Source organism: Protopterus annectens, chromosome 6.part0, assembly GCF_019279795.1.
Source record: "Protopterus annectens isolate FY-2018-M chromosome 6.part0, PAN1.0, whole genome shotgun sequence".
NCBI classification, from domain to species: Eukaryota; Metazoa; Chordata; order Ceratodontiformes; family Protopteridae; genus Protopterus; species Protopterus annectens.
In genome coordinates this window covers 1465331606-1465358913 of record NC_056737.1, presented here as the reverse complement: position 1 = coordinate 1465358913, position 27308 = coordinate 1465331606, and the positions used below count along the sequence as shown (strand labels likewise).

Sequence of the window (27308 nt, the reverse complement as noted above, 5' to 3'; positions counted from 1 at the left end):
CCCTGCAGACCGTCAACATCGCACACTTACCTTACTCGCACCCTAACGTCCATCACTACCGCATACTTACACATCCTTTCCCCATGTCGGTGTTCTCCGCGTCGGTGTTTTCATCCGTCGATCCTCTGGCGTCGGTGATTTCGCTGTCGGTCTTTTCATCTGTCGATGTTGTAACCCAGACCCATATATATATATATATATATATATATATATATATATATATATATATATATATATATATATATATATATATATATAGGGTCTACTTTATTCCCATGAAAGCCGAATTGCTCAAATACAACTCGTGTGAACCATAATGAGAGAAACGTGAATACGCCGAACGCACTAAACCACGAAATTCAAAATCTCGATCTCTGATAGTTGGCCAACCCCACCACCCGCATCACACTACCTACCGAAACACAATAAAAAACAACACATACACACACTAACCAAAACCCTACTTCTAACCCTAAAGTAAAGCACCAAAACCCTACTTCTAACCCTACATTAAACCCTACATACACAACTGTCTATATACTATCCTTAACCCCTCCCTAACCCTAAGGTCCGTAACTACCGCATACTTACCCTACTGAGCTATACCCAAACAAACTAAATATTCCGCACACATACACTTAACAAAACCCTGCACTAAACCTTACATACATTACCTATCTATGCACTTACCTTAACCCGCACCCTAACCCTAAGGTCCGTAACTATCGCACACTTACCTTACGGAGCTATTCCACAGATGGGCCAACTATGCAAATTCAATATTTCCACTTTTGCGGTTTAGTGCGTTCGACATACTCACGTTTCACTCGTTATGTGTCGTGCGAATTGTATTCCAGTGATTTGGCTTTCGCGGGAATAAAGTAGACCCATAGTATGTATGTATATATATATATATATATATATATATATATATATATATATATATATATATATATATATATGCAGTTGTTCAGAACTTGTTGTTAGCACTAAATAAGCTACAAATTACTACAGCACTCAACCTTCCTCTTTACATAGAGGTAAATAATTTTTGTACTTACTTTCCTCACTTGCTTAAAGAAAAACAGCTCTTATACTCACTTTCCTCACTTATCTAGAGTAAAGTAGTTTTTTATTCAGGCATGTCCAAGGGTCAACTCCCAGTGTTCTCTCCTATCTATCTGATGAATCTGGGCATCTTGAGGCAGTGTAACAATTGCCTCATGTACACAGACAATCCTCTCCTCCTACCACCCAACACCACAACCTGTGAGAGATGCACTTATTTAGCAAAACTGGAGGTAAAGCTCTCTCCAAACAAGACTGAACTTGACAGTCAAGAGGAGAAGGTAAACACTTGTACCACACCACACTCATCACATAGTCCCACTAAACCTACACCACCAAAATCCACACACAGAAACACAAAAATAATAATCTGCTCAAGTAACAGAGACCTCCAAAGCAGAAACACAAACAACCTCCACCCCCCAACACAACCCAAATGACACATAGCCCACAGGATCAGTGTGCCAATAAACCACAGCCCATAAGGCAAACCAACGTACCCAACACACTAGTCATAGGTGACTCTATAGTCAGACACACTGATGTCCCACTCAGCAGGCTAAACAAGGAGAAGGTTACTGTCAGTTGCCTGTCAGGTGCCAGGATCTGCCACATAACCCACGCACTCAGGTCACTCCACAACAAGTACAAATATAACTCTGTCATTGTCTATGTTGGTGTGAACAACCTGAGATGTACCACCCTGGACTACATGAAAAGAGACATGGAAGAGCTCTCCGATCTTGTAGCCCAGGCAGGTATGACCCTAGCCCTGAGTAGCATCCAGCCATCACCCAGAATGATACCGCACTACAAGGACAAAATGATTGACTTCAACAATTGGCTAAGCTTCTGGTGTCATTCTAAGGGGATCCAGTATCTGTCTGCCTGGGACGACATGGTCGAAAGACCACAATGCTTTGCCAGAGATGGCCTGCAACTGTCGCCCCTGGGATTCTGGATTCTGGCTAAGGCTCTAGCCAACCCTATAGTGCCTTTTTTAGGCAAGGTTCAAATGACAAATTCCCCACTGTAACAGGAACAGGCAACCAAAAATTGAAGGTAATGCTACTCAATGCTAGAAGTCTAAATCTCAAAATGCACTCACTCGAGGCACTCCTTAAAATGGAGAACATCAATATCTGTGCAGCAACTGAGACCTGGTTCAAGGCTCTAGAGAGCACCCCTGCATTACCAGGCTATAACTCATACCACATTATTTGGCCATCTAACCTTGACCAGAACACCAAAGGCAGAGGTCTGTCTATATTCATTAAAGATATCCATACCTCCAGGCTAGTTGCGCAGCATAATGCATCCGAGGTTATCTAAGTGCAACTAACTCTGGGCAAAACTGCAATCCAAATTGTAGCTTGCTACAGATCCCCCACCATGCCTCAGGATTCCCACTCCTCTTTTCTTGATATACTGTAAAATATTAGGGTTCAAACACCCTAATAATGGACAATTTCAACTACCCCACCATTAACTGTGAAAACTACTCATGTACCAACTCCTTCACTCAGCGATTTCTGGAATTCATAAATTCCAATACCCTGGATCAACTTATCCACACCCCCACCAGGGGCAACAATATCTTAGACCTAGCCATTACCAACATGAGTGACCGGTGTTCCACACGTGAAATCAACTCCTCATTGGTCAGATCCGACCATACGCTAATCACTCTAGATATCCGCATCCTGCCCCCATCCACCATTAAGGAAATCATGGTAAAAGATTTTTCCAAAGCCAACTTCATGGTTCGTAAGACAGAAATGGCAAACTTCATGACACCCATGCAGATGGACAATACAGTTACGACTGCTGAATCCTGCACAAATGCACTCTATAAGCACTTACACGAGTGCATGGATCATGCTATCCCAAACAGAGCCAAGATGCTATCCTCCAAAAATGGAAGACAATCTGGTGGTCCCTTACCCCTTACCATAAACATACTCTACAACAGAATGAAGAAACTGTTGCAAAAGAGAGTAAAATCCCATAAGTGGAGGAGCTCCCTGGTCAGCCTCAGTAAGAAGCTGAGATCCTTTATAAGATCCTCCAAAGCTAGCTACGAAAACAAAATCACCACTGATTCTAAGAGCATCCACAAAGCATGCTATAGCTATATCAAGAATCTCAATGGCAACACCCAGATCTGCTCTGCATTACAGCACAATGGCATGAAAATTACAGAATCAACTGATATTGCCAACATTCTGGCAGATAGGTTCAGTGCTAACTTTACCCCCCTCTCACCCCTTAAAGCACCCATATCTATACAGGAAAAATGCAGAGTCCCTGTAATCACGTCTATGCAGGTAAAAGCTGTACTCTCTAAAACCAAAAACACAGCATCCATGGGACTGGACAACATCCCAGGCTGCATTTTACACGAACTTCAGAATGAACTGGCTCTCCACCTAAGCACCATGTTCAACCATAGTCTCATGTCAGGCCTTGAGCCCACTGAATGGCGCACAACAACAGTTATCCCACTCCACAAAGGAGGAGTGACCACTGATCTTGGGAACTATCGCCCTATTAGCCTGACGAGCCTGGTCTGCAAGACCATGGAACATATAATCATGGAACTTAGAAACAAAGACAATGGTAACCTCCAAACTCTGGACCCCACCCAGATCGGGTTTGTGAAATCCAGATCATGCCTTCTGAACCTGATCAACTTCTTTGAGGCAGTCACCAAAGCCGTAGATGAGGGTAAGGTGGTTCATACAGCCTATCTTGACCTCGCCAAGGCTTTTGACACCATCCCCCATTCTGGAATTATAGCTAAACTCACTAAACTAGGTATAAATCCCTAAGCCACAAGATGGGTCCCCCTCTCATCCCCTAAATGGCCCATCTCAATACCAGAATATTGCCAAATTCTGGTAATAACAGCCACACAGGTAAGAAATGCACTCTACAAAGCTAAGAATACAGCAAACATGTGACCAGATGACATCCTGGGCTGTCTACTACATGAACTACAAAATGAACTGACACCTCAACTAAGTGTCATGTTTAATCAAAGCCTCACCTCAGGCTGCATGCCCACTGAGTGGTGCACAGCTACAGTTATCCCACTTCACAAGGGGGGATCCACCTTGGATACCGGGAACTACCACCCCATCAGTCTGACAAGTCTGATCTGCAAGGCCATGGAACGTATTATCATGGAACTTATAAACAAAGACATTAAAACGCTGGACCCCACCCAGTTTGGGTTCGAGAAGGGCTGATTTTGTTTCCTGAACCTGATTTACTTCTTTTAATCAGTCTCCAGAGCCGTGGACAAAGGTAAGACAGTCCACACAGTCTACATGGACCTCGCCAAGGCCTTTGACACCATCCCCCACTCTGGAATCATAGATAAACTTACTAAGCTGGGAATTAATCCCTACATTACTCGATGGGTCGCCAGCTGGCTTACTGACAGAACCCACACTGTAAAAGTAGCTGACTCCAAATCCAACTCCAGACAAGTGACAAAAGTAGTACCTCAGGGTTCAGTCCTGGGACCACTCTTGTTTGGCATCTACTTCTCTGAAGTACAGGCCAAAACTAAGGGACTCTGGCTAACAAAGTTCAGAGATGACTGCAAACTGGGAGCCATTATTGAAACCCCAAATGATGTTGATACTCTACAAAAGGGCCTTACAGATACAGATGCTTGGTGCCAGAGCCATGGGCTCATGCCAAGAAATGTATAGGTATCCCCTTTGGGAAAAACCATGTACCCGTGAATTACCACATAGGTGGCAGTACACTAAACACCGAAAGTGTGATAAGAGACTTAGGGACACAGGTGGACAGTGGTCTCACCTTCAATACCCACTTCGCCACAGCAGTCAGAAAATCCTTTTATGTGGCACACCTCATCACTAAGGGCTTTTCATCCAGAAAAAAGGAGGTCATTGTCCCACTGTACTCATCCCTCATTAGACCCATTATAGAATACAATGCACCACTTGGTATGTACCTCTCAAAACATCTGCAACAACTGGAAAGAGTGCAGAAATACCTCACTAAAAGAATCACAGGCCTGAAGCAGATGCCCTATGCTGACCGCCTTAAAAAACTCCAGCTATATTCTGTCACATATCGTCTACTCTGAGGCGATCTCTGCTTAACATACAAGGCCATGTCAAACCCAGAGCTGTTGGGCATGCTACACTTAAAGAAATCCCAATCCCTTAGAGCCACATGCTTTAGGGATCTAAACCTTGTCATCACAATAAACAAAACATGCTGGAGGGATAGGTTCCTGACCCAGAGACTCCCCAGACTCTGGAACAGACTGCCCATACATGTCAAGCAGAGCACCTCTTTGGCCCTCTTCAAAAGGAACCTTCATGACTGGATGGGAGAAAGAAAATTTACCCCAGGGATCACGTCAGTCGCCCTGCTAGACAGGGGTCCAGGGAAGTAAATAGTGTGGGTAGAAATAGCCAGGGAATTGTTATGGCTAGGCTTGTATAGGCCCTAGGCCCAATAACCTAGTACCAACCTATGAACCTATGAACCAACTGGCTCACTGACAGAACCAATACTGTAAAAGTTGCAGACTCCAAATCTGACAACAAACCAGTGACAAGTGGAGTACCACATGGTTTAGTCCTGGGACCTCTCCTGTTTGGTATCAACTTCTCTGAAGTACAGGCTAACACAGAAGGCCTTTGGCTAATGAAGTTCGCAGATGACTGCAAACTAGGTGCCATAGTCGAGTCCCTAAATGATATAGACATCCTACAGAAGGGCCTCACTGAGACAGATGCCTGGTGTCAGAGGCATGGCCTCAAGCTCAGTGTCAAAAAGTGCACTGTCATCTCTTTTGGTAAAAACTTTGTACCCATGAACTACCACATAAAAAGCAGTCTACTTAATGCTGAATGTGTGATAACAGACCTTGGGACCCACGTGGACAGTAGTCTCTCCTTTGATAATCACTTCGCCACAGTAGTCAGGAAATCCCTCTATGTGGCACACCTCATCACAAAAGGGTTCTCATCCAGGAAAATAAAGGTTATTGTTCCCCTCTACTCAGAACTCATTAGACCCATTATAGAGTACAGCATCCCTTTTGGAATGTACCTTACAAGACATCTGCACAGAAGGACATCACAAAGAGGATTACTGGCCTCAAACAGATGCCCTACACTGACCATCTCAAAAAACTCCAGCTTTACTCTGTAGCATATCGCCTACTCTGAGGAGATCTCTGCCTAACATATAAAGCTATGTTAAACCCAGAGCTGTTGGACATGCTACACCTAAAGAAATTCCAGTCCCTCCAAGCTACACACTCTAGGGACCTAAACCTTGTCACCACAGTAAACTGAACATGCTGGAGGGATAGATTCCTGTCCCACAGACTTCCTATACTCTAGAACAAGCTACCCATCTATGTCAAACAAAGTTCCTCATTAGCACTCTTTAAGAAAAATCTTGATGAGTGGATGGTAAATAGGAAATACACCCCAGGGATCACTTCTGTGGCCCTGCTCGACAGGGGCACAGGAAATTAACTTTCTTCAGGGGCGTAAGCCAGGGAACCTTGTTGGCAAGGCTTACTTAGGCCCTTGGGCTGATAGCTTAGTACCTACCTGTGAACCTATGAACCTATACAGGTCAATGTTTAAAGCTCAAAGTTTCAAAACTTCAAATTTATTAAGGACGAGACTATAAGATCGAAGCTCTGAAACTTTGAACTGTTTAAATTGAGATTGTTGTACAGTGCAGAATGGGATATTTGCCATTTTCCTTGCTGTAGTGAGATCTCAGAGTTGGTATATTTAATTAGCAGGGGGTGTGAGGATGTAGGGGACTTGCTCCCTTCAAGAATGTAAACATTATTTGTTTTTATTTTTTTTTTCAAAATTTCAAAACTTTGATCTTATGGTCTCGACCATAAAAAATTCAGAGTTTTGAAACATTGAGCTTTAAAAGTACACTCGTGTGTGTGTGCGTGTGCGTGTGTGTGTGTGTGTGTGTGTGTGTGTGTGTGTGTGTGTGTGTGTGTGTGTCTCTCTCTCTCTCTCTATATATATATATATATATATATATATATATATATATATGTATATATGTATATAATTTATTTATTTATTGCATTTGTTTACCAGGAAGGTCCACTGAGCCAAAAAGTGCTAATCTTCAGTGAAAGCCCAGGGAGAAAAGCTCTGCAGTGATATATACAATACATACAATTTGATAAAAACTCAAATAGCAAAACAATACATACAATAAGATAAAAACTCAAATAGCAGTTATAACTATTTAAACTGCATACAGAGTTTTGACAAAGAAAGAAAGGCAGTGCACCTGTGAGTAAATCTGACTACTGACAGTACAGCATAATTGATACAGAAAGAGGCACTGCAGCTGTCTCTAAAATATCAGTTGACAATGCATTTACTCAAGGTTACAGAAGTGGATTATCTATCAAGAAGTAAATGTGAAGGTATAGGAGGTAGTAAGCAATGGAGGAAGGAAAGGTGGGAGTAGAAGAAGGGAAGAAGCATATATATATATATATATATATATATATATAGAGAGAGAGAGAGAGAAAGAGAAATGGATCTTAGATTAATTGAGACTGAAATGGTTTTGTAACAGCGTTTCTGATGTTTATGCAGATGATGATGTGCACAGCATGATATTAATTATTTTGACTTGAAATATTCATATGATGTGCATAAATGAAAATATGTATATCCTGAAGTAATATATGGATTTATTACACACTGTTTATATAATGTCCGTCAGTGTGAGTGTGTGTGCTTTTGTGTGCATGTATATATGTACTGTACCTGAAATCATCTCTAAGCTCACTGAAACCTGAAAAGTCAAGACTTCGAAACTGTGCTTTGAACAGAATACTTTCATGTGGAAAGCAATGGCCCACAGCTTCTGCAGGGAGCTTCATCCCTTATAACCTAGGACATCGCTGAAAATGGTTTTTGGCTTAATCAGACCATTTTTGTAAAGAAATGGAAAATGAAAAAGTAAGTAAATAAATATAATTGCTTAATACTGCTATGTCAAAATCAATGTCCTAGGTTACTTAAGGCTAAATTATAATTTTCTTTGTCAGGAAACAGATCAGTTTGTTGGGCTTGAGCAGTTAGGCCTACGTTGGTTGATACAATGCTGCCATAAAAAAGGAAATTGTTGACTTGTTTTGACCAGTTTGTTTTTCATCTCATGCAATATTTAAGAAATGTGCCGCTCATACTGATATAACATGTTTGAAAACTTTACTTTGTGTTCAGGAAGACCTACCTGTCGTTGTACTGTAGGGTTCACAGGGCCAAATTGTGGGCAGAGAGCCTGTGAAGATTTCTGTCAGAATGGAGGCATCTGTAGTATAACTTCTGGAAATCAAGCTCACTGCCATTGCCAATCCAACTACACCGGGGACAGGTGTCAGTACTGTAAGTTATGTAATATATGGCTTAATTATTTTATCGAACACTATATTCTGTTTTGTTACTAATCTACTTTTAATTCTGTATCTGTAAAAACTTTAATTTCACCAATACAGTATGTTCTAAGTATGTATTACAATGGATGACACAATGGTAAAAGTTCCAAGGTTCCCTGCCTTGTTGAGATGTTCAGTAACTGTTTCAATACATCTTCTCTTCTAATTTTCTCGAGGTAGGTTAGTTATTTGGAAGAGAAGTAGATTTACATTTTTATTATCCACTTTAGATGGACCTTGGTAAGTTTGACCTCATAGTCATCTAGTTAAATAAATAAATAAATGAATGAATGAATGAATGAATGAATGAATGAATGAATGAATGAATGAATGAATAATGGGGGAGGGATGGAAACTAGGTGAGATTAGGGGAATTGTATCTTGGTTAAGCATTAGTGGTTTGCAGATAGGATGCAAATGGTGGTTTTGGGAACACCAAAGTTAATTTCATTTCAGTGTATTTGAGGGGTGGCATTAGCAGGCTGAAGACATTGGATAAAAAGGCAGTTTACTGATAAGGCAAGACATGTCTGGTTTTAAGCAAATACATTCATTATGGTATTTATGTATTCAGTTGCATTTTCTGACCAGTGTAGTCTGACTAAAAATTACCTCTTTTTAGTTGATGTCCTGAAAAAGTTCTAACTGACACTAAAACAATACATGACATATACAAATCAAAGAAGCCATGAATTATCAGACTGACAATTCAGAAAGTGTACAGTTGTTAATAAAAAAAATATGCATATGTACAGTGATCAATGCATTAAGCACACTTTCATCATACAATGCACATCACTAGTGCTGGCATGCTATCTTCTGCAACCATGATTCAATATTATGCTTATTTTCTCAGACTTCATGTCTATACAATATTAGTTTAACAGTAATTGTGTCAAGGAAGATATTTTACTAACATACAAAAGAGAATCAGTAAAAAATCCAAATCAGAGTATGTACTTTCTGTAATCAGTCAGATTTATGATAGAGAATATGAGGTACAAAGCTGCGCTTTTAATTTCCCATGTAAGTGTGTGTGTGTGTGTGTGTGTGTGTGTGTGTGTGTGTGTGTGTGTGTGTGTGTGTGTGTGTGTGTGTGTGTGTGTGTGTGCGTGTGTGTTTGCATGTGCGCACGCATACGTCTTAACAATGAAACGCAAAATGTGAAGATATTTGGCAGGCAGTTCTGTGTGTGCATGCGCGTGTGTGTGTGTGTGTGTGTGTGTGTGTGTGTGTGTGTGTGTGTGTGTGTGTGTGTGTACACATGCTCACATACATGCGCCTGTGTGCATGCAGGTGTGCATGCATGTGTGTGTGTTTTTGTGCATGTCTTTTTTTTTCAACAATGAAATACAAAATGTGAGGAGATTTGGCAGAGGCAGTCAGTGGAAGGTAGCTAGTTACTGCCATTAAAAAGCCAGATTTCACAACTACAAAATGTATGTTGTGAGATCCTTTTTCCTCTTAATCTTTTGAAAGATTATTTGGCTGTGTAAGTGGTGTTGTCATATTCCAAATCTAGGACTTGTATTGTGGATTTTGTTTTATTTAATTCTGTTGAAGCATTTTACCATGATTAGTTTTATATGGGGACATAAAGCGCTATTAACATCGGTTCATGTTTGATTCTCTGACTCCTGCTACCACAAAACGATACGGCCAACATACTGAGCTGCAGTAAACAAATTATATTAATTTGTTTGGATTGGGGAAAAGAAGTAATTGAGGGTGAGTCTTAGTCTAGGAGCAGGGCTATAGGAGTTTTCTCATAATCCTCTGTTATTCTCCTGAGAGTAATTGATGTTCAAGCCCTTTTGGAGAATAGCAGACAATACGTCTGTATTCAGACTGGCTTTAACAATGGATGGAATTTACGGTCATTTATCATGGCACTGTGATATGGACTGAAAGGAATAGGTGGTACTTGTCTGACTTAATTATAATGATGACATATTGGACCAGAATAGCAGTTTTGGGAACTTTTGAATATTGTGGGAGGAATTCAAAATCCCTGTTTTTTGTTACCTATATGACTAATATCCAGGGACATTGATTATTTTCTGAAAAGTAAAAATAAATTCCATTTTATTATGGCATGCTGAATAATAACTGTGATTTTAAGTTTAATTTCTGTTCATTTACTCAATTTTACTTTAATGTCTGATGCATCTTTATAAATATGGAATTAAAAAAGACTGTGTGTATGGAATGTTCAATAAAGGAAAATTGCAGTATTATAATTAAGAAATCTTAAAATAAATACAAGTTGTGGTCAAAGGGTGCTGTGCTGAAAATGCCAAATTAAACAAAACTTAGACAAAATTCTGGATTTTTTTGTATTTTTCCTGGAAAAATGAAAAAAAAAAACAGTGTCCCTGTTGATATTTATCAGTCCAAATGAATGGCAAAGAGAGGCTGTACCTTTAAGACAGGAACGGCAAAATATGACCTAATTTCAAAACAGGTATTTATTATCAGTTGAAATACTTTATAAAACAAGCATGTATCCATTGCAAGTCAGCCATGTCTAGTCTATAGTGAGAAAAAAAGGAAATTAAAATAGTTCTTAGTTACAGCTTTAAAAATGCATTATTCTGTTACTATAAGTTGTTTCCTTGACAGTGGAAAGAAATTATTCCAGAAATATATTTTTAAATTCACCAGTTACAAAAGAAGGCCACTTCCATTGTTACATATTATCCATTTTTTCTGTAAACAAGATGACTGATGCTACAGGTGTTAGGAGCACTTGGCAAGTAACAATTTCCCAGCTTACCAGGTACCCTTTCTTTTACATGACACACCACAAATATTGGGCTCCAGTTCTTCTTTGCCAAGCCTTATGAAAGCTTGGAAGAAGATGTCCTCACCTGCCCTTGTCTTTTCTGGCACTTTTGCCAAGCAGTTCTCATCACATAATACACGAGCAATGCAGTTCTTCCCAAAGTGCTTCTGTACTCTTTCATTTAACATGGTCATTAATTTTCAGCCTTCTCTTTGATGATTTAATTCAGAAGCATGCTTTTCTTTTTTTATGATATTGGGCCTACATCCAGATCCTTTAATGTCTCAAGCTACTTGCCATATTTCTTTGAAGACAGTGAGGGATGTCATCAGAATTAGTGACAGACTCATGGCAATCGGACTCCAGCCTAATGGTAGGGCAGTATTCATAGTCTCAGTAAATGCCCAAAAGCAGGGTTGTGATAATGAAAAAGAGTGCATTTAGACAGTGGTTGCAGGGTCTACTAGATAAAGCAGGACCTTGAATGCACATATCAGGATGAGGATGGTCTGGATCCACAAGTGTATGGCAACAGGAATAAAGAAGGACAGGCCATTCTAGACTTTTGTCTGGCAAATGGCTTGATAGTTTTGGTTCAAAAAGAGTGGATATCATGCAACTCAGGTAGACTTCCTCCTAGTAAAGACAGGCCACTGGGGTAGAATCTGTGATTACATGCCACCATTGGTCAGCAAAGGCTGTAAGTTCAACAGACACCAGTCTGTAGACCTGAAAGATGACTAGAGAGAAAGCACAACAGTTCATTAAATTACTCAGAGCTCTAGCACCTTAAGAAGAAGAGGAAATAGATGGAGTTGAAGAAGAATGGCAGTGCCTCAAAACAGCACGTGGGAGGACTACAGAACAGATATGTGGTCAAGCCAGGAATAGAAATAAGGTACATAAGGAAAGCTGGTGGTGGAATGCAGAAGTCCAGGAAGTCATCAAAAGAAAGAAGGACTGAAGGAAAAAGTTGGAGACAGGAAAATTCAGAAAAGGCTAGGATGGAATACTGGTTGGCCAACAGAGGCTAAGAGATGAGTTGCAATAGTAAAGAACAAAATAGCAGAGGCACTCTCCCATCTTTTGGAAAATGAAAAATCCACAAGGAAGCAGACTCAGACCAGCATGGCACACAATCCATGTGATATAATATAATGTAATATAATGTTTTATTAACAAAATAATTTTGTATAAAATTAATTGAATTTTAAAGTATATGGTGTATATGAAATATGAATGTTTTTTAAGTAACTTGTAGGGCAAATCACATGACTAGTGGTGGAATTAGATCAGGTGATCAATCACATGCTGAATTTTAAAGTATAATAGTTGAATGTTTTGTGTTTTATGTGTTTTCTGAAGAAGTTTGATATTGGACCAAAAGAAAGCGCTCATATTATTAATAAATGTGGATTGTGTGCCATGCTGGTCTGAGTCTGCTTCCTTGGTGATTTTTCAGTGGTTTGTTCTTTCAAATTTGTATTTCCAAGATCTTTTGGAAAATCACTCAGTGAATGGCACAAAGAATCTATATCAAGTTGCAAGGCAAAGGCAGAAAGATAAAGAAGATAGTCAGATGCCCTCCATAAGGGATGCCAGCAACAATCTGCTCACCAGTACATCAAAGGCAAGTAGATGGATACTTCTAGCAGCTTCTGAATGAAAAAAAACACACAAAAGTTTAACTGCCTCAGACTCAGCCTACAATGAGTGAAGAAGAGGAGCCTACACTGGAAGAAGTAAGAATAGCCTTAAGGAAAATGACATCACAGAAACAGCAGGCTCAGATGAGGTCACAGCAGATATAATAAAGATGCTGGATGAGATAGGGGAAAAATGGCTCGTGAGGGTGCTCATAGCAATGTGGAGGGAAAGGCGTATCCCAGATGATGGAAAATAAGCACACTTGTGCCACTGTTCAAGGACAAGGGAGACATTCATAACTGTGGGCAGTACAGAGGCATCAAACTCCTATCATACTGCATGAAGATTCTGGAGAGAGTGAGTGATAAATGAATATGTAGAGTATCAGAAAGATAAGAGATGAGCATTTTGGATTCAGAACAGGATGCCGCACAACTGACCCGATGTTTGCAGTGAGACAGATAGCTGAGAAGAAGCTAGAGATGAAGAAAGAGTCCAACTGGGCATACATAGAGTTGGAGAAAGCATATGACAAGTTCCAAAGAAAGCTGATTTGGGCAGTCTTATGGTGGTTCAAAGTCCCAGAAACAGTAGTAGAATTAGTACAAGCTATGTGCAAGGACCCAGTGACTCAACTATGAATAGTGATCAGTCGCCAGATTGGGTGTATCAGGTTCAGCTCTGAGCCCACTGCTGTTCATACTGGTGATGGACTATATTAGCAAACAGGTTGAAGGGACAGGTCAACATTGTTATTGTATGCAGACAACGTGACATTGCAGTTACACTCTAATCAAGAACTTCCACAAAGTGTAGGGGAATAGACTGCAAAGATGAAGGCACATGGGATGAAACTGAGTACAGATATGACAGTTGTAATGACAGCAAATGAGGGGAATTAGAAGAAGCTGAGAATTGAGATAGAAGGGAAAATAGTGGAATAGGTTAACAGCTTCAAGTATCTGGGAGGGGTGGTTGAGGAGACGGGAAGTCTTAACCGTGAGGTTAAAACTAGAGTCAGAGGAGTTGCAGCCAAAAGATGCAGAGTGTCAGGGACAGTGTATGACAGAAGAATGACAAAGATTATGTAAATTAAGGTATACAAAACAGTGGTGTGACCAGTACTACCTTATAGTACAGAATCCTGGGCCGTAAAGCTATAGCAGTTGTGGAAGCTTTTGGTGATGGAAATTAAATGCCTGAGACAGGCAGTAGGATGTATACAATGGGACAGGTGAAGAAATGAGGACATAAGAGGAGAAGCCAAAATACCTCCATTTGTAAAAAAGGTCAAAGAGAACAGATTATAATGTTTCAGGCACATGTGCAGAAAAGCAGAAAACAATCTGGTGAAGAAGATTGTGGGACAGACAAGAAGAAGGCAAGAGGAAACAAAGGCATCCAACAAAGAGATGAATGTATTTTATGAGAGAAGACCTTTGACAGTCAGGCATGAGTGCCAAAGAAGGCAAGAGAGTGGCACTGAATCGAGAGAGATGGCAAAGGTTGACAATACACCCCTACCCCATGTAGAAAATGGGAAAAAGGGTTCTGATGATGATAATGTACCCATTGTATCTGCATTCAGTTTTATGAGGGTGAGGTTTACAAGCTTCATCTTCTTTGTTAAGCTGATGATTTGAATTTAGATATTTTTGCTCAAGTTTCTTGTATTCTGACTTACTTACCGTATATGTCATTGTTATTAAACTTTTTTATGTTCAGGTAGAATTTTTGTGGCTCAGTTAGTGGTTGTATGTGCATGAAGCAGCCACTATATGGGGATATATACTGTCACTGTTAAAGATCATATGGGAACCATGCTTTCTCTTCTGGTGTATATGAAATATAAGATTGGCTTGTGTGTCATGGATTTAATTTGCTCTACAGGGACTTTAAATATTAGGGTGGGAAAGCTGAGGCATAGTTTTGTAGAGAGCCTCTGCCTTCCTGCAGTGCTATCCCAAATGAAAATTCTACTCCATCCCTTGGCATGGTATCATGTTAGAGGGCAGAATACGCCTAATAGTTACAGATGCTAGATAAAATGCAAGTGATATCCTAAGTGTAAGTGATAAGATTCACAAACAGGAAAGCCTGACTTAGTCAATAACAAAAGCACCTCCATGTCTGCATCACAGCTGCCAAAGTCCTCCAAAACACGTCAACTCCACAGTGTCACTTGTGTGCCAAGCTTGTTACTGCATTCAGGTTAAGTAAAACTGTTGTGTGTGAAATATTAGGCCTCTAAATATGAGTGGATTGTTGCAGTGCCACACTTCTAAAACATCATTCAGGATGTTTAATTAAGTGTACATTACATTTGAGTCATTTCACTGAATGACGAGGGAGGCTCACAAACACTGCAAAGATGCTTGTGGTTCCTATCCAGTACCTCAAAAATCCCAGGCCTGCTGGAGTGTCAGACCACCCTTTTTTAAAGTATTTTTATCTGCATTTTCTTACTGTGCTAACCTTCCCTTTATTGCAAGTTATACAAAAATTGTTACACTTTTGGTGGAATGGTGTTTTAAAATATTATGCTTTGCATGTAACAGTCTGGGACTTCTGTACAGGCAACAGGTGTTCACACACACAGAAAGATGTTGCAATTCACAGAACTCTTCCTTTCCTTAGCTGTATAAAAGTGTGTACTTTCTGCCTAATAATTCTAAGCATATAAGGGAATAATTAAAAATGCATATGAAAGTAATACAACTGGTCATTTCTTACTAACGTGCGTGCTGGTCATTAACTTGGCACCTCAACCCCCAGCCACCTCCCCCATCCTGCACACTAACTAGCACATGGTACCTCACTGCAAGTTCAGCCATGTTGTACTTGCAATTAATAATGTGGACAAAATTACTGCTTTATGCAGTTATTATATTACGAAATATTTTTCTAGCCTACACAAATAAAACTCTTTCTTTACTAAGACTGTCTGCATGTAATTTAACTGCTACCTAGGGTAATATAAAATTAAGTGAAATTATGTGGAAATGCAAACATTTTTTAATTCCGTATAAATACACAAACAATTAGTTGTGAGCATTCTCATACAGATATATATATGTGATTTGCAGACATATTATATTCAGATTATATATATATATATATATATATATATATATATATATATATACATACACACATATATATATATACATATATATAGTTTACCACCGTATAACCAATGGACGGATGGTCTAGCCCTGATGACCGAAAGGAGTGCGGCAAATATGCACAATGCCAAACACAACTGTATCGAATCCCAAACCCACACCCCCTTTGTGACCCATGTTAGCACTCATTTTGGATGTAGAGCAGTCAAAAACATCGCATTTGGTGGTTTTGCAATTTTCTGACTGTTCGACATGCAAAAATTCGGTTACTGGAATCGATCATTGTTGGGTTCGACTGCCGTGTGTTCAGTTATGCGGTGGTAAACCTATATATATCTATATATATATATATATATATATATATATATATATATATATATTATTCAGATTACTGTTTTGCTTGTACATATATTACATTTATATATTTATATTTATTTATATATTTATATTTATATATTTATACAGACAATTATGTTATCACATATACTTTCCATATATTAATATACAGATGCATTTCTGTATACTGATAGGTTCATAGGTTCATAGGTTTATACTAGGCTATCTGCCCTAAGGCATTTATAAGCCTAGCCCAAATTTTTGTGGCTTACGCCACCCCTTATATGAAAAAATACTGTGCCCATTAGTTTGTTGTGCCTCTGTCCAGCAGTGACACAGAGATGATTCCCGGGATAAACCTACGATCTCCCATCCACAGGTCAAGATTTCTCTTGAACAGAGCCAGCGAGGTGCTCTGCCTCACATGGATCGGGATTTTATTCCACAGCATAGGGAGTCTCTGAGTGATAAATCTATCCCTCCAGCACGTCCTATTTATATCCGTGCTAAGGTTTAAGTTGCTTGCTCTAGTGGTTTTGGTGGATTTGGATTTTTGAGGTGGAGCATGTCCATTAATTCCGGGTTGGACATGGCCTTGTATGTCAGGCACATGTTACCTCTGAGCAGACGGTATGCAACTGAATAGAGCTGGAGTTTCTTCAATCTGGCAGCATATGACAGATTTTGGAGTCCCTTTATCCTTTTGGTGAGGAACTTTTGGGGTCTCTCCAATTGCTGCAGATGTCGGGTGAGATACATCCCGAATGGGGCATTGTACTCGATCATTGGTCTGATAAGTGAAGAGTACAGGGGAACAATGACCTCACTAGATCTGGATGTGAATCCCTTCATGATCAGGTGGGCAATGTAGAAGGTCTTTCTAACCACTTTAGCAACGTGAGTGTCAAAAGAAAGGCCACTGTCAACCTGGGTCCCCAGGTCCCTGATAACCTCTTCTGTGCTTAGTGGATTGCCACCTATATGGTAGCTTGGGGTTACCTGGTTTTTCCCGAAGGGAATGACTATACATTTTTTGGCGTTTAACTTCAGGCCATGGCTCTGGCACCAGCTATCTGTTTCCGTGAGTCCCTTCTGAAGGATATCCGTGTCCGATGCACTTTCCACTATGGCCCAGTTTGCAGTCGTCTGCAAACTTTGTCAGCCAAAGTCCTCCCATGTTGGCCTGTACTTCTGAGAAGTAGATGCCGAACAATAGGGGGCCAAGGACCAAGCCCTGTGGGACACCACTTGTGACCGGCTTGGAGTCTGACATAGCGCCAGCAACTCTAACCCTGTGGATTCTATCCTTAAGCCAGTTTGCAACCCATCTTGTGACATATGGGTTTACATTTAAGCTGGTAAGTGTTTCTACAATACCCAAGTGGGGTATTGTGTCGAAGGCCTTTGCAAGGTCAAGGTAGGCTGTATGGACTGCCTTTCCCTCATCAATGGCCTTGGTGACTGTTTCGAAGAAGTCAACCAAGTTCAAAAGGCATGATCTGCCCTTGACAAAGCCAAACTGGGTCGGGTCCAATGTCTGCAAGTCCCCTATATCTTTGTTTATGAGCTCCATTATGATCCTCTCCATAGCTTTGCAGACTAGACTTGTTAAGCTTATGGGGCGGTAATTACCAGGGTCCGTAGAGGCACCGCCTTTGTGGAGTGGGACCACAGTTGCCGTACGCCACTCCTTGGGCATGTATCCTGTGGTAAGGCTGAGATTAAACAGCTGCCTTATGTGCGGGTTTAATTCCTCATTTAGCTCAGGTAGCACACAGCTGGGGACACCATCCGGTCCCATTGATGCTGTGTTTTTAGCTTTAGAGAGAGCAGCTTTCACCTGCGCATTTGAGATGTCTGGGAGGCTACACTCTGCTGGGATAGTTATCTCTCCTTTAGGGGGGGAGAGGGGGGTGAAGTTTGCACTGAAGCTGTCTGCCAGTATGTTGGCAATGTCTGTGGGTTCAGTGATTTTTGTATCATTTTGGACTAATTCTGAGCATATCTGGGAGTTTCCACCCAGGTTCCTAACATAGCTGAAAAGGCCTTATGATTGTCCTTTGAATCCATGGCAATTTTTCTCTCAAAATTGGCCTTAGTTGATTTTATGAGTGCTCATATTTTTTTACTAATAATGATCAGGGGTGACTTCCCTTTTATGGATTTTGTTCTATCATGTAATAGCTTTCTCCTCTTATTGTAAAGTTTGTTAATGGCTGGGGTCCACCAGACTGGACGTTTGCCCTTTGTGGAAAGATTCTTGGTTTTATTTGGGATTGTCTGATCCATGCAGTCCTGGAGGTGTTCATAGAAGGCATTTGTAAGGGCTTCCGCAGCTTTGGTTGTGGTTTCCACTGGCTCAGGGGCCTTGAAGGATACCACACCAGTCTTGAGTAGTGTGAAGTTTGCTTTAGAGAAGTTCTTCACTGTGGTCTTTTTTGTTTGGGGTGGGGGGGGGATGTGGATTTCCAGTGAGATTAGTTTATGATCAAATCTCACCAATGAGGGATATACTTCTGGTGTGGAGCATTTTGTCCCCATGTTTGTGATAATGAGATCTAGTATATTTTCTCCTCGTGGGAACAGTGACTAGCTGTTCCATGGCATTTGAATTTATGAACTCCAGGAACTGTTGGGCTAGAAAGTTAGGGCTTGAGTAATGTTCCCAGTCTATATTCTGGTAGTTGAAGTCACCCAATATGATGGTGTTTGGAGATACATTTATACCCTCCAGTGTCTTCAGGAAGGCTGTGTGGGGTTCCTGAGTTTGAGAGGGTGGCCTGTAACATGCTACAATTTGTAGAGCAGTTTTGCCTATGGTTAGTTGCACCTGGATGGTTTCCAAGCTTTGTGCGTTGCCACCAACCTGGAGGTGTGGGTATCCTTTATGAATATGGATACACCCCCTCCTTTTGTGGTGTGGTCCGGGTTTTGGGGCCGGAACGCATGATATGAGGTAAAACCTAATAGTGCCGGGGTGCTCTCAGGAGCCTTGAACAAGGTTTCAGTTACAGCACAGACATTGATGTTCTCCATACTGAGAAGGGCCTCGAGTGCGTGCATTTTGAGATTTAGACTTCTGGCATTGAGCAGCATTACCCTCAGTTTCTTCCCATTTTTGTTTTCTAGGGTGGTAGGTTTAGAATTTGAGCCTTGCCTAAAGGCACTATGGGGTGGCAAGAGCCTTAGCCAATATCCGGAATCCCAGGGTGACAGGTGCAAGCCATCCCTTGAAGCAGTGTGGCTTGTCAAGCATGTCATACCAGGCAGACAGACACTGGATCCCCTTTGAATGACACCAGACATTAAGCCAATTGTTAAAGCTGATCATCTTGTCTCTATATTGTGGCATCATTCTTGGTGAAGGAAGGATACTGCTCAGGGTCAGGGTCATACCTGCCTGGGCTACATAATCAGAGAGCTCCTCTATGTCTCTTTTCATGTAGTCCAGGGAGGTACATCTCAGGTCGTTCACACCAGCATGGACAATGACTGTGTCATATTTGTACTTGCCGTGGAGTGACCAGAGTGCTTGTGTTATGTGGCGGATTCTAGCGCCCGATAGGCAGCTTACTGTGACCCTCTCCTTGTTCAGCCTGGTTCTCCTTGTTCAGCCTGGTGAGTGGGACGTCAGTGTGTCTGACTATGGAGTCACCTATGACAAGTATGTTTGGTGTTGTATTTGGTCTTAAGGGCTGTGACTGCTCTGCACACTGCTTTTGTGGTTTATGTGTTGCTTGTGGGGTGTCTTGAGGTAGCAGTTGTTTGGGTGTCTGCTTTGGAGGCCTCTGCTGTTTAGGTAAATTTTTACTCAGAGCCTCCGAGTATGTCTTTGTGTGTTTATGTGTTTGATTCAGTGGTGTGGTAGCATTATGTGAGGCTGGTTTTGTGGTGTGTGTAGTTGCCTTCTCCTCCTGTCTGGTCTTGCCAGTCCTGAGTTGAGAGAGCTCAGCCTCCAGTTTGGCTAAATAGCTGCATCTCTCGCAAGTATGTGTGTTATGTGGGAGGAGGAGAGGGTTGTCTGTGTACATGAGGCAGTTATAACATTGCCTCAAGATTCCCAGATTCACCAGCTGGACCGGAGGAGATTGACAACTGACCTTTGGACATGCTAGAATAATATTGGGAATTCCTTAATAATTGAAAACAAGGGCCAGTGGGGAGTGAGGGTGTAGTGCTTTTAATTTTTAGTGCTGACTTATATAATTGCTTTAGTGAGCAAGTGCCAGCTAACTTGAGTGCAATGTGTTACAAGTAACTAAATGCAAAAACGACAAACAGTAACTTTCTTTCAAGTGAAACAAGGAACTAGTACAGTAAGCAATGCAGATATCACTAGTGATCCACAGAAGCACTGAGAAGCCACGTATTAGGTGGAATTAGCTTCCAGGGAAATAACAAGCAGACAAACAACAAGCATATAAACAAAGCTAGATTCAGCAGGTCTGGATCTAGTCTATGCTAGAGCAAACAAGGTGTACCAATTTCAGTAAGATACAGTTCAAATATTCAGGCACTATAAACCTTTAACCAGAAATTCCCAGCTCAGAAGGGCAGAGTCCAGCCTCTTCTCCCACAAGATTGCAGACCACAAACCTTCTTAATGTAAAATAACTGGCCTGAAGCCCAAGTGCCTAAACCAGAACTAATACCCTTGGACACTGGGCTCTCAATCAGCAGTTCCCAACTTAGAAGGATGAAAGCTACCTGTCCTGCCACCACAGTGCTTGCCACAAACCTTCCTAATGTAAAACAACTGGTCTGAAGCCCAAGTGCTTATTCCAAAAGACTTAGAATGATAGCTACACTTTAATCAAGTTACAACCAAGCAGTAATAAATACAATTGAATACTTTAGAGAATGTCTGGATTAGTGCTCAAGTTACACAAACAAAGCTAGATCCAGCAGGCCCGAATCCAGTCTATGCCACAGCAAACAAGGCGCACCAACTTCATAAGAAGCAGTTCAGATATGCATGCACTATAAGCCTTTAACCAGAAATTCCCAGCTCAGAAGGGCAGAGTCCAGCCTCTCCTCCCACAAGAGTGCAGACCACAAACCCTCTTAATATAAAATAACTGGCCTGAAAGCCCAAGTGCTTAAACCAGAATTAGTACACTTTTAGAATAACAGACACTGAGCCCTCAATCAGCAGTTCCCAACCTAGAAGGATGTAAGCTACCTGTTCTGCCACAACAGTGCAGACCACAAACCCTCTCAGTGCAAAACAACTGGTCCGAAGCCCAAGTGTTTAAACCAAAAGGCTTAGAATGAGTTACACCAAGCAGTGATAAATACAATTGAGTATTTTTAAGATGATGCAAAAGTAAAATGAAGTAGGTAGAAACACAAGTACAGTAAAGGCAGATAAATTTTTTTTTTTTTTTTGAACAAGTGCTGAGATCAAAGAAACAGATTTGAGTGCTGAAACTAGAAAACTGGCTAGTTATAAGAAAAAAAAAACAAGCTAGAAGGCTTCCCTCAAACACAGAAGGGCTTGGGGGCTCAGAAGCCTACAAATAGTCTATACCACTTAACAGGAAAGGCAGGAAATAAGCTTAATTTTTTTTGCCTGTTTGTACACAGTAGGAGTGCCTGAAATCAGAATATGATCTCACTGCACTCAGTTGAGTGAGCAAATGAGATGGGCCCAGAGGCAGGCTGAGGGGTGGGCAGTTTCAAGGCCACTAAGATTAACACCAAAACAAAAACAGGGAGGGTAGGTTGGGAATAACTGAAGAGAAGAATAACTGCCACTTGAGTTAAATATTCCTTCAACACAGTTTAAATCAAATTAAATACTGTATTTTTTTTTAAAAAAAGTGCAGATAAAGGTACTTAAATTCTCTTATACGTCCAGTTGAATATAACCAAGTTCTTAGCTGGCCAACACTGAGGTTTTTAAGCAATAAAAATTTCACAATGCACCACTTAAAAAGGCAAGGACAGGAAATCAAAGAATGTGGCTACCCCAACACCTGTAATTACTAGCAAATAACACACTAGCTTCAGTTCAAATTACTAAAGAGCAGCATAACTGCCACTTGAGTTAAATATTCCTTCAACACAGTTTAAATCAAATTAAATACTGTATTTTTTTTTTAAAAAGTGCAGATAAAGGTACGTAAATTTTCTTATACGTCCAGTTGAGTATAACCAAGTTCTTAGCTGGCCAAAGCTGAGGTTTTTAAGCAATAAAAATTTCACAATGCACCGGCAAGGACAGGAAATCAAAACACCTGTAATTACTAGCAAATAACACACTAGCTTCAGTTCAAGTTACTAAAGAGCAGAATAACTGCCACTTGAGTTAAGTATTCCTTCAACACAGTTTAAATCAAATTAAATACTGTATTTTTTTTAAAAAAAAGTGCAGATAAAGGTACTTAAATTCTCTTATACGTCCAGTTGAATATAACCAAGTTCTTAGCTGGCCAAAGCTGAGGTTTTTAAGCAGTAAAAATTTCACAATGCACCACTTAAAAAGGCAAGGACAGGAAATCAAAGAATGTGGCAACCTCCACACCTGTAATTACTAGCAAATAACACACTAGCTTCAGTTCAAGTTACTAAAGAGCAGAATAACTGCCACTTGAGTTAAATATTCCTTCAACACAGTGTACAACACAGTTTAAATCAAATTAAATACTGTATTTTTTTAAAAAAGTGCAGATAAAGGTACTTAAATTCTCTTATGCTTATGCTTTCTTTTGAATTATTATAATAGCATCTAGATACATATTTGCAGTCATACATGTTTCTTCTAGCAAATACCTTCAGTCATAGAACTTTCTTATAGTTTATTCTTTATACATATGTTTAAAAAAATAATACTTACTATAGAACTCAGCCCTTCTCAATGGTACCTGGTCAACCCACTCAGCCAGCTGGTCAGGCCTAAGCTTTTGTAGGTCACGTACCTGCGATGGCACTGGTGACCAGAGCAAATGATCCCTCTCAGGGATGAAAGGTGCTCGTCCAACTCCTGCCAAAGGTCAGTCTTTTTTCACTTGCTTTCTCTTATGTACTCCTGGATTTTATTCAAATATGACTCACTAAGAAGTTAGATCATAATCTTTGCCTCTATCTGACCAGCTCAGAGTACAGCATCTTGCCTTCACAGAATGAAAATTACGAAAGTATGGGGAGGGCTGTGGTTCGCATGTTTACAACCACCCCCTGGGGGTGTGACATCACATTATCCAGACCCAGTTAACCAGCAGGGCCATTAGACCAGGTACTGTTATTATTTCCTAGTTTGGTTTAATCAAATATTCTTTGTGACATACATTTTTTTTTTGAGGAAAGTATTCGCACTTCATTTATATGGTGGATAAAAATAGTATACAATCATCATTTTCTTTTGTTTATATATTACTTATACTTGCTGGGTGTTGCATTAGCTACCCCTTTTGGAGTATTATATCTAAATGTTATTTATTCATGCAGTAGAGAAGAAATATTTTTTTGTAGGGATGTTGAAGAAATAATATCCTATGTGTGAGGTTACTGACTTTTATTAAATGTTGAGAAGGTGTGCCAGATGATGTTAGATGAGCAGGTATTCCACTTCATGGTTGGTTATACAGACTGTTATGCATATGCCTCCACTTTGTTTTTTTCTAAATATATTCAGCTTGAGCATATTTGAGGCTATTCACACATGCCCACAGTATGCTGGGGACTGATGACAACTGCTGGGGACTTTGCTGCTGTCCCCAGCAAGTTCACATCAAGCCAAGGTTGAGTTCATGAGTATACAAGAGTGATTTACATTCATAAGTGACCACAATTATGTATTACTACAATTCATAGAAATAAATCTAAAACAGCCTAATTTGTATTCAAAAACACATCAGTGGGCCTGAATTTATATGACATTGTTTAATCTCACCACATTTACTTGCGATTACTAGAGTTAGGTGGCAAATGACGTAGGAAACTTCAGACTTTTTAAAGTAAGAAAGAAAATAGAAATATTGTAAATTAATATGGCACACTTTAGAGTGAGTTCAGTTCAAGAAATGTTACTCATCAATATGATGGGCATGTTACAATGGCTTTAGCTGACTACCGTAAAGTTGTAATCTGCGAATGGAAAATCATTAACACTGCAGTAGAAATGATTAGCGATCATGGAGAAAATAATTTAATTTATCATCTATTGGCTGTACATAGTAGAAATGCAATGTTTTAATTGTGAAGTACGGATGTGGTAAGAATGTGTTGTTGGCTGAACAATATACCTTTAGTTAGAGATTTCTAAGTGTCACTGAAGAATGAAAAATTATAGCATTATGAATACAAGACAGTGGTAGGGCCTAAAGGAAGAGTGCATCTGTTAACAAAATGCTTTATTGTTGTGAATGTATTTATGATAGTGCAGACATTAGTGTAGAACAGCTTTATCTGACTGCACTGAGATTTTGCACATGTAAATATTATGGCATTTGTGAGGATGACAGGCATGCTGCTATTATTGTGCTGTTTATACTGATGATTGCATCAAAGTTTTTGTATATGACAGTGGCATATTTTTTCATGTGCATTTATGATGCAGAACAAATGATCAAGGCAGAAAGGTGACTTCAGCCATGAGGAAAACCACAACCTCATGGCAGCCCTTTAGGCAATGTTCTTCAACACTAAGCATAACCATGCTTTTGCGTGATTTAGCGCATGCTTTTGCGTGATTTAGCGTGGAGTTGCCCATAGAGCACCATCGGGCAGCGACGGTTAAACAAGGTTAAACTATTTCTGGCTCTGTAAAGTCTGCTCTTCAATTTTTCCCTTAGAACTTCTCTACTTGCAATCTAAACAGTCTATTCTCTATCTCAAAAGCTCAGCACTTGCTCCTAAAGCATTTTTATATAGGTAAAGTACTTATATACTAAACAAAGTACTACATTAGCCTAGAATCCCCTTGAGTACCCATTTCCCTATAGGTCCCTTCTGACTCAGTTACACAGCAAACTTTTTCACTTTTTCTAGCATGTCGAAGGGTCAGTTGCTAGCGTCCTCTCCTGTTCAGCTGGTGAATCTGGGCATCTTGAGGCAATGTTACAATTGCCTCATGTACACAGACAACCCACTCCTTCTCCCACAAAACACAAATACATGTGAGAGATGCAACTATATAGCCAAACTGGAGGCTGAGCTCTCTCAACTCAGGACTGGCAAGACCAGACAGGAGAAGGAAACCACACACACCACAAACCCAGTTTCACATAGAACTATCACAACTGCAAAACAAACACATAAACACACAAAGACATACTCGGAGGCACTGATCAAAAATCTACCAAAACTACAGAGGCCTCCGAAGCAGACACCCAAGCAACTGCCACCTCAAGACATAACACATGCAACACATAGTTCTCAAAGTCAGTGTGCTAAACAGTCACAGCCCTTAAGGCCAAACACAATGCCAGACACACTTGTTATAGGTGACTCCATGGTCAGACACACTGACGTCCCACTCACCAGACTGAACAAGGAAAAGATCACAGTAAGCTGCCTGTCAGGCGCTAGAATCCGCCACATAACACAAGCACTCAGGTCACTCCACAGCAAGTACAAGTATGACTCAGTCATTGTCCATGCTGGTGTGAATGACCTGAGACGCACTCCCTGGACTACATGAAAAGAGACATAGAGGAGCTCTCAGATTATGTAGCCCAGGCCGGTATGACCCTGACCCTGAGCAGTATCCTACCCTCACCAAGAATGATGCCACAATACAGAGACAAAATGATCAGCTTTAATAATTGGCTTAATTACTGGTGTCATTCTAAGGGGATCCAATGTCTGTCTGCCTGGGATGACATGCTTGACAAGCCACGCTGCTTCGCAAGGGACGGCTTGCACCTGTCACCCCTGGGCTTCCGGATATTGGCAAAGGCTCTTGCCACCCCCATAGTGCCTTTTTAGGCAAGGCTCAAATGATAAACCTACCACCCTAGAAAACAAAAATGGAGAAAAACTAAGGGTAATACTGCTCAATGCCAGAAGTCTAAACCTCAAGATGCATGCCCTCGAAGCCCTCCTCAGTATGGAGAACATCGATGACTGTGCTGTGACTGAAACCTGGTTCAAGGCTCCTGAGAGCACCCCAGCACTATCAGGTTATACCTCATATCATGCGTTCCGGCCCCAAAATCCAGACCGAACCACAAAAGGAGGGGAGTATCCATATTCATAAAGGATACCCACACCTCCAGGTTAGTGGCAATGCACAAAGCATCGGAGACCATCCAGGTGCAATTAACCATAGGTAAAACTGCCCTACAGTTTGTAGCATGCTACAGACCACCCTCTCAAACTCAGGAAACCCACACAGCCTTCCTGAAGACACTGGAGAGTAAGAATGTCTCTCCAAACACCATCATATTGGGTGACTTCAACTACCCAAACATAGACTGGGAACATTACTCAAGCCCCAACACCCTAGCCCAAAGGTTCCTGGAGTTCATAAACTCAAATGCTATGGAACAACTAGTCACCATTCCCACAAGAGGAGAAAATATACTAGACCTGATCATCACAAACATGGGGACAAAATGCTCCACACTGGAAGTATATCCCTCATTGGTGAGATCAGACCATAAATTAATCTCACTGGAGATCCACATCCCGCCCCCAACCCCAGCAAAAAAGACCACAGTGAAGAACTACTCAAAAGCAAACTTCACACTTCTTAAGACTGGAGTGGTATCCTTCAAGGCCCCCGAGCCAGTGGAAACCACAACCCACACTGCTGAAACCCTTACAAATGCCTTCTACGAGCACCTCCAGGAATGTATGGATCAAGCAATCCCTAATAAAATCAAGACCCTTTCCACCAAAGGCAGGC

General features: G+C 40.7%; 1 protein-coding gene across 1 annotated transcript in view; it reads left to right on the top strand.

Annotated features, from left to right (window-relative positions):
• The window catches only part of LRP1B (LDL receptor related protein 1B), a gene marked incomplete at its 5' end in the record, with an annotated part of 5941474 nt that overhangs the window by 5587799 nt on the left and 326367 nt on the right, over positions 1-27308 (top strand). The window contains one exon of the mRNA XM_044073672.1: positions 8352-8513. Within this exon, the coding sequence (XP_043929607.1) occupies positions 8352-8513 (162 nt within the window). The remainder of the gene's footprint in view (positions 1-8351; positions 8514-27308) is intronic.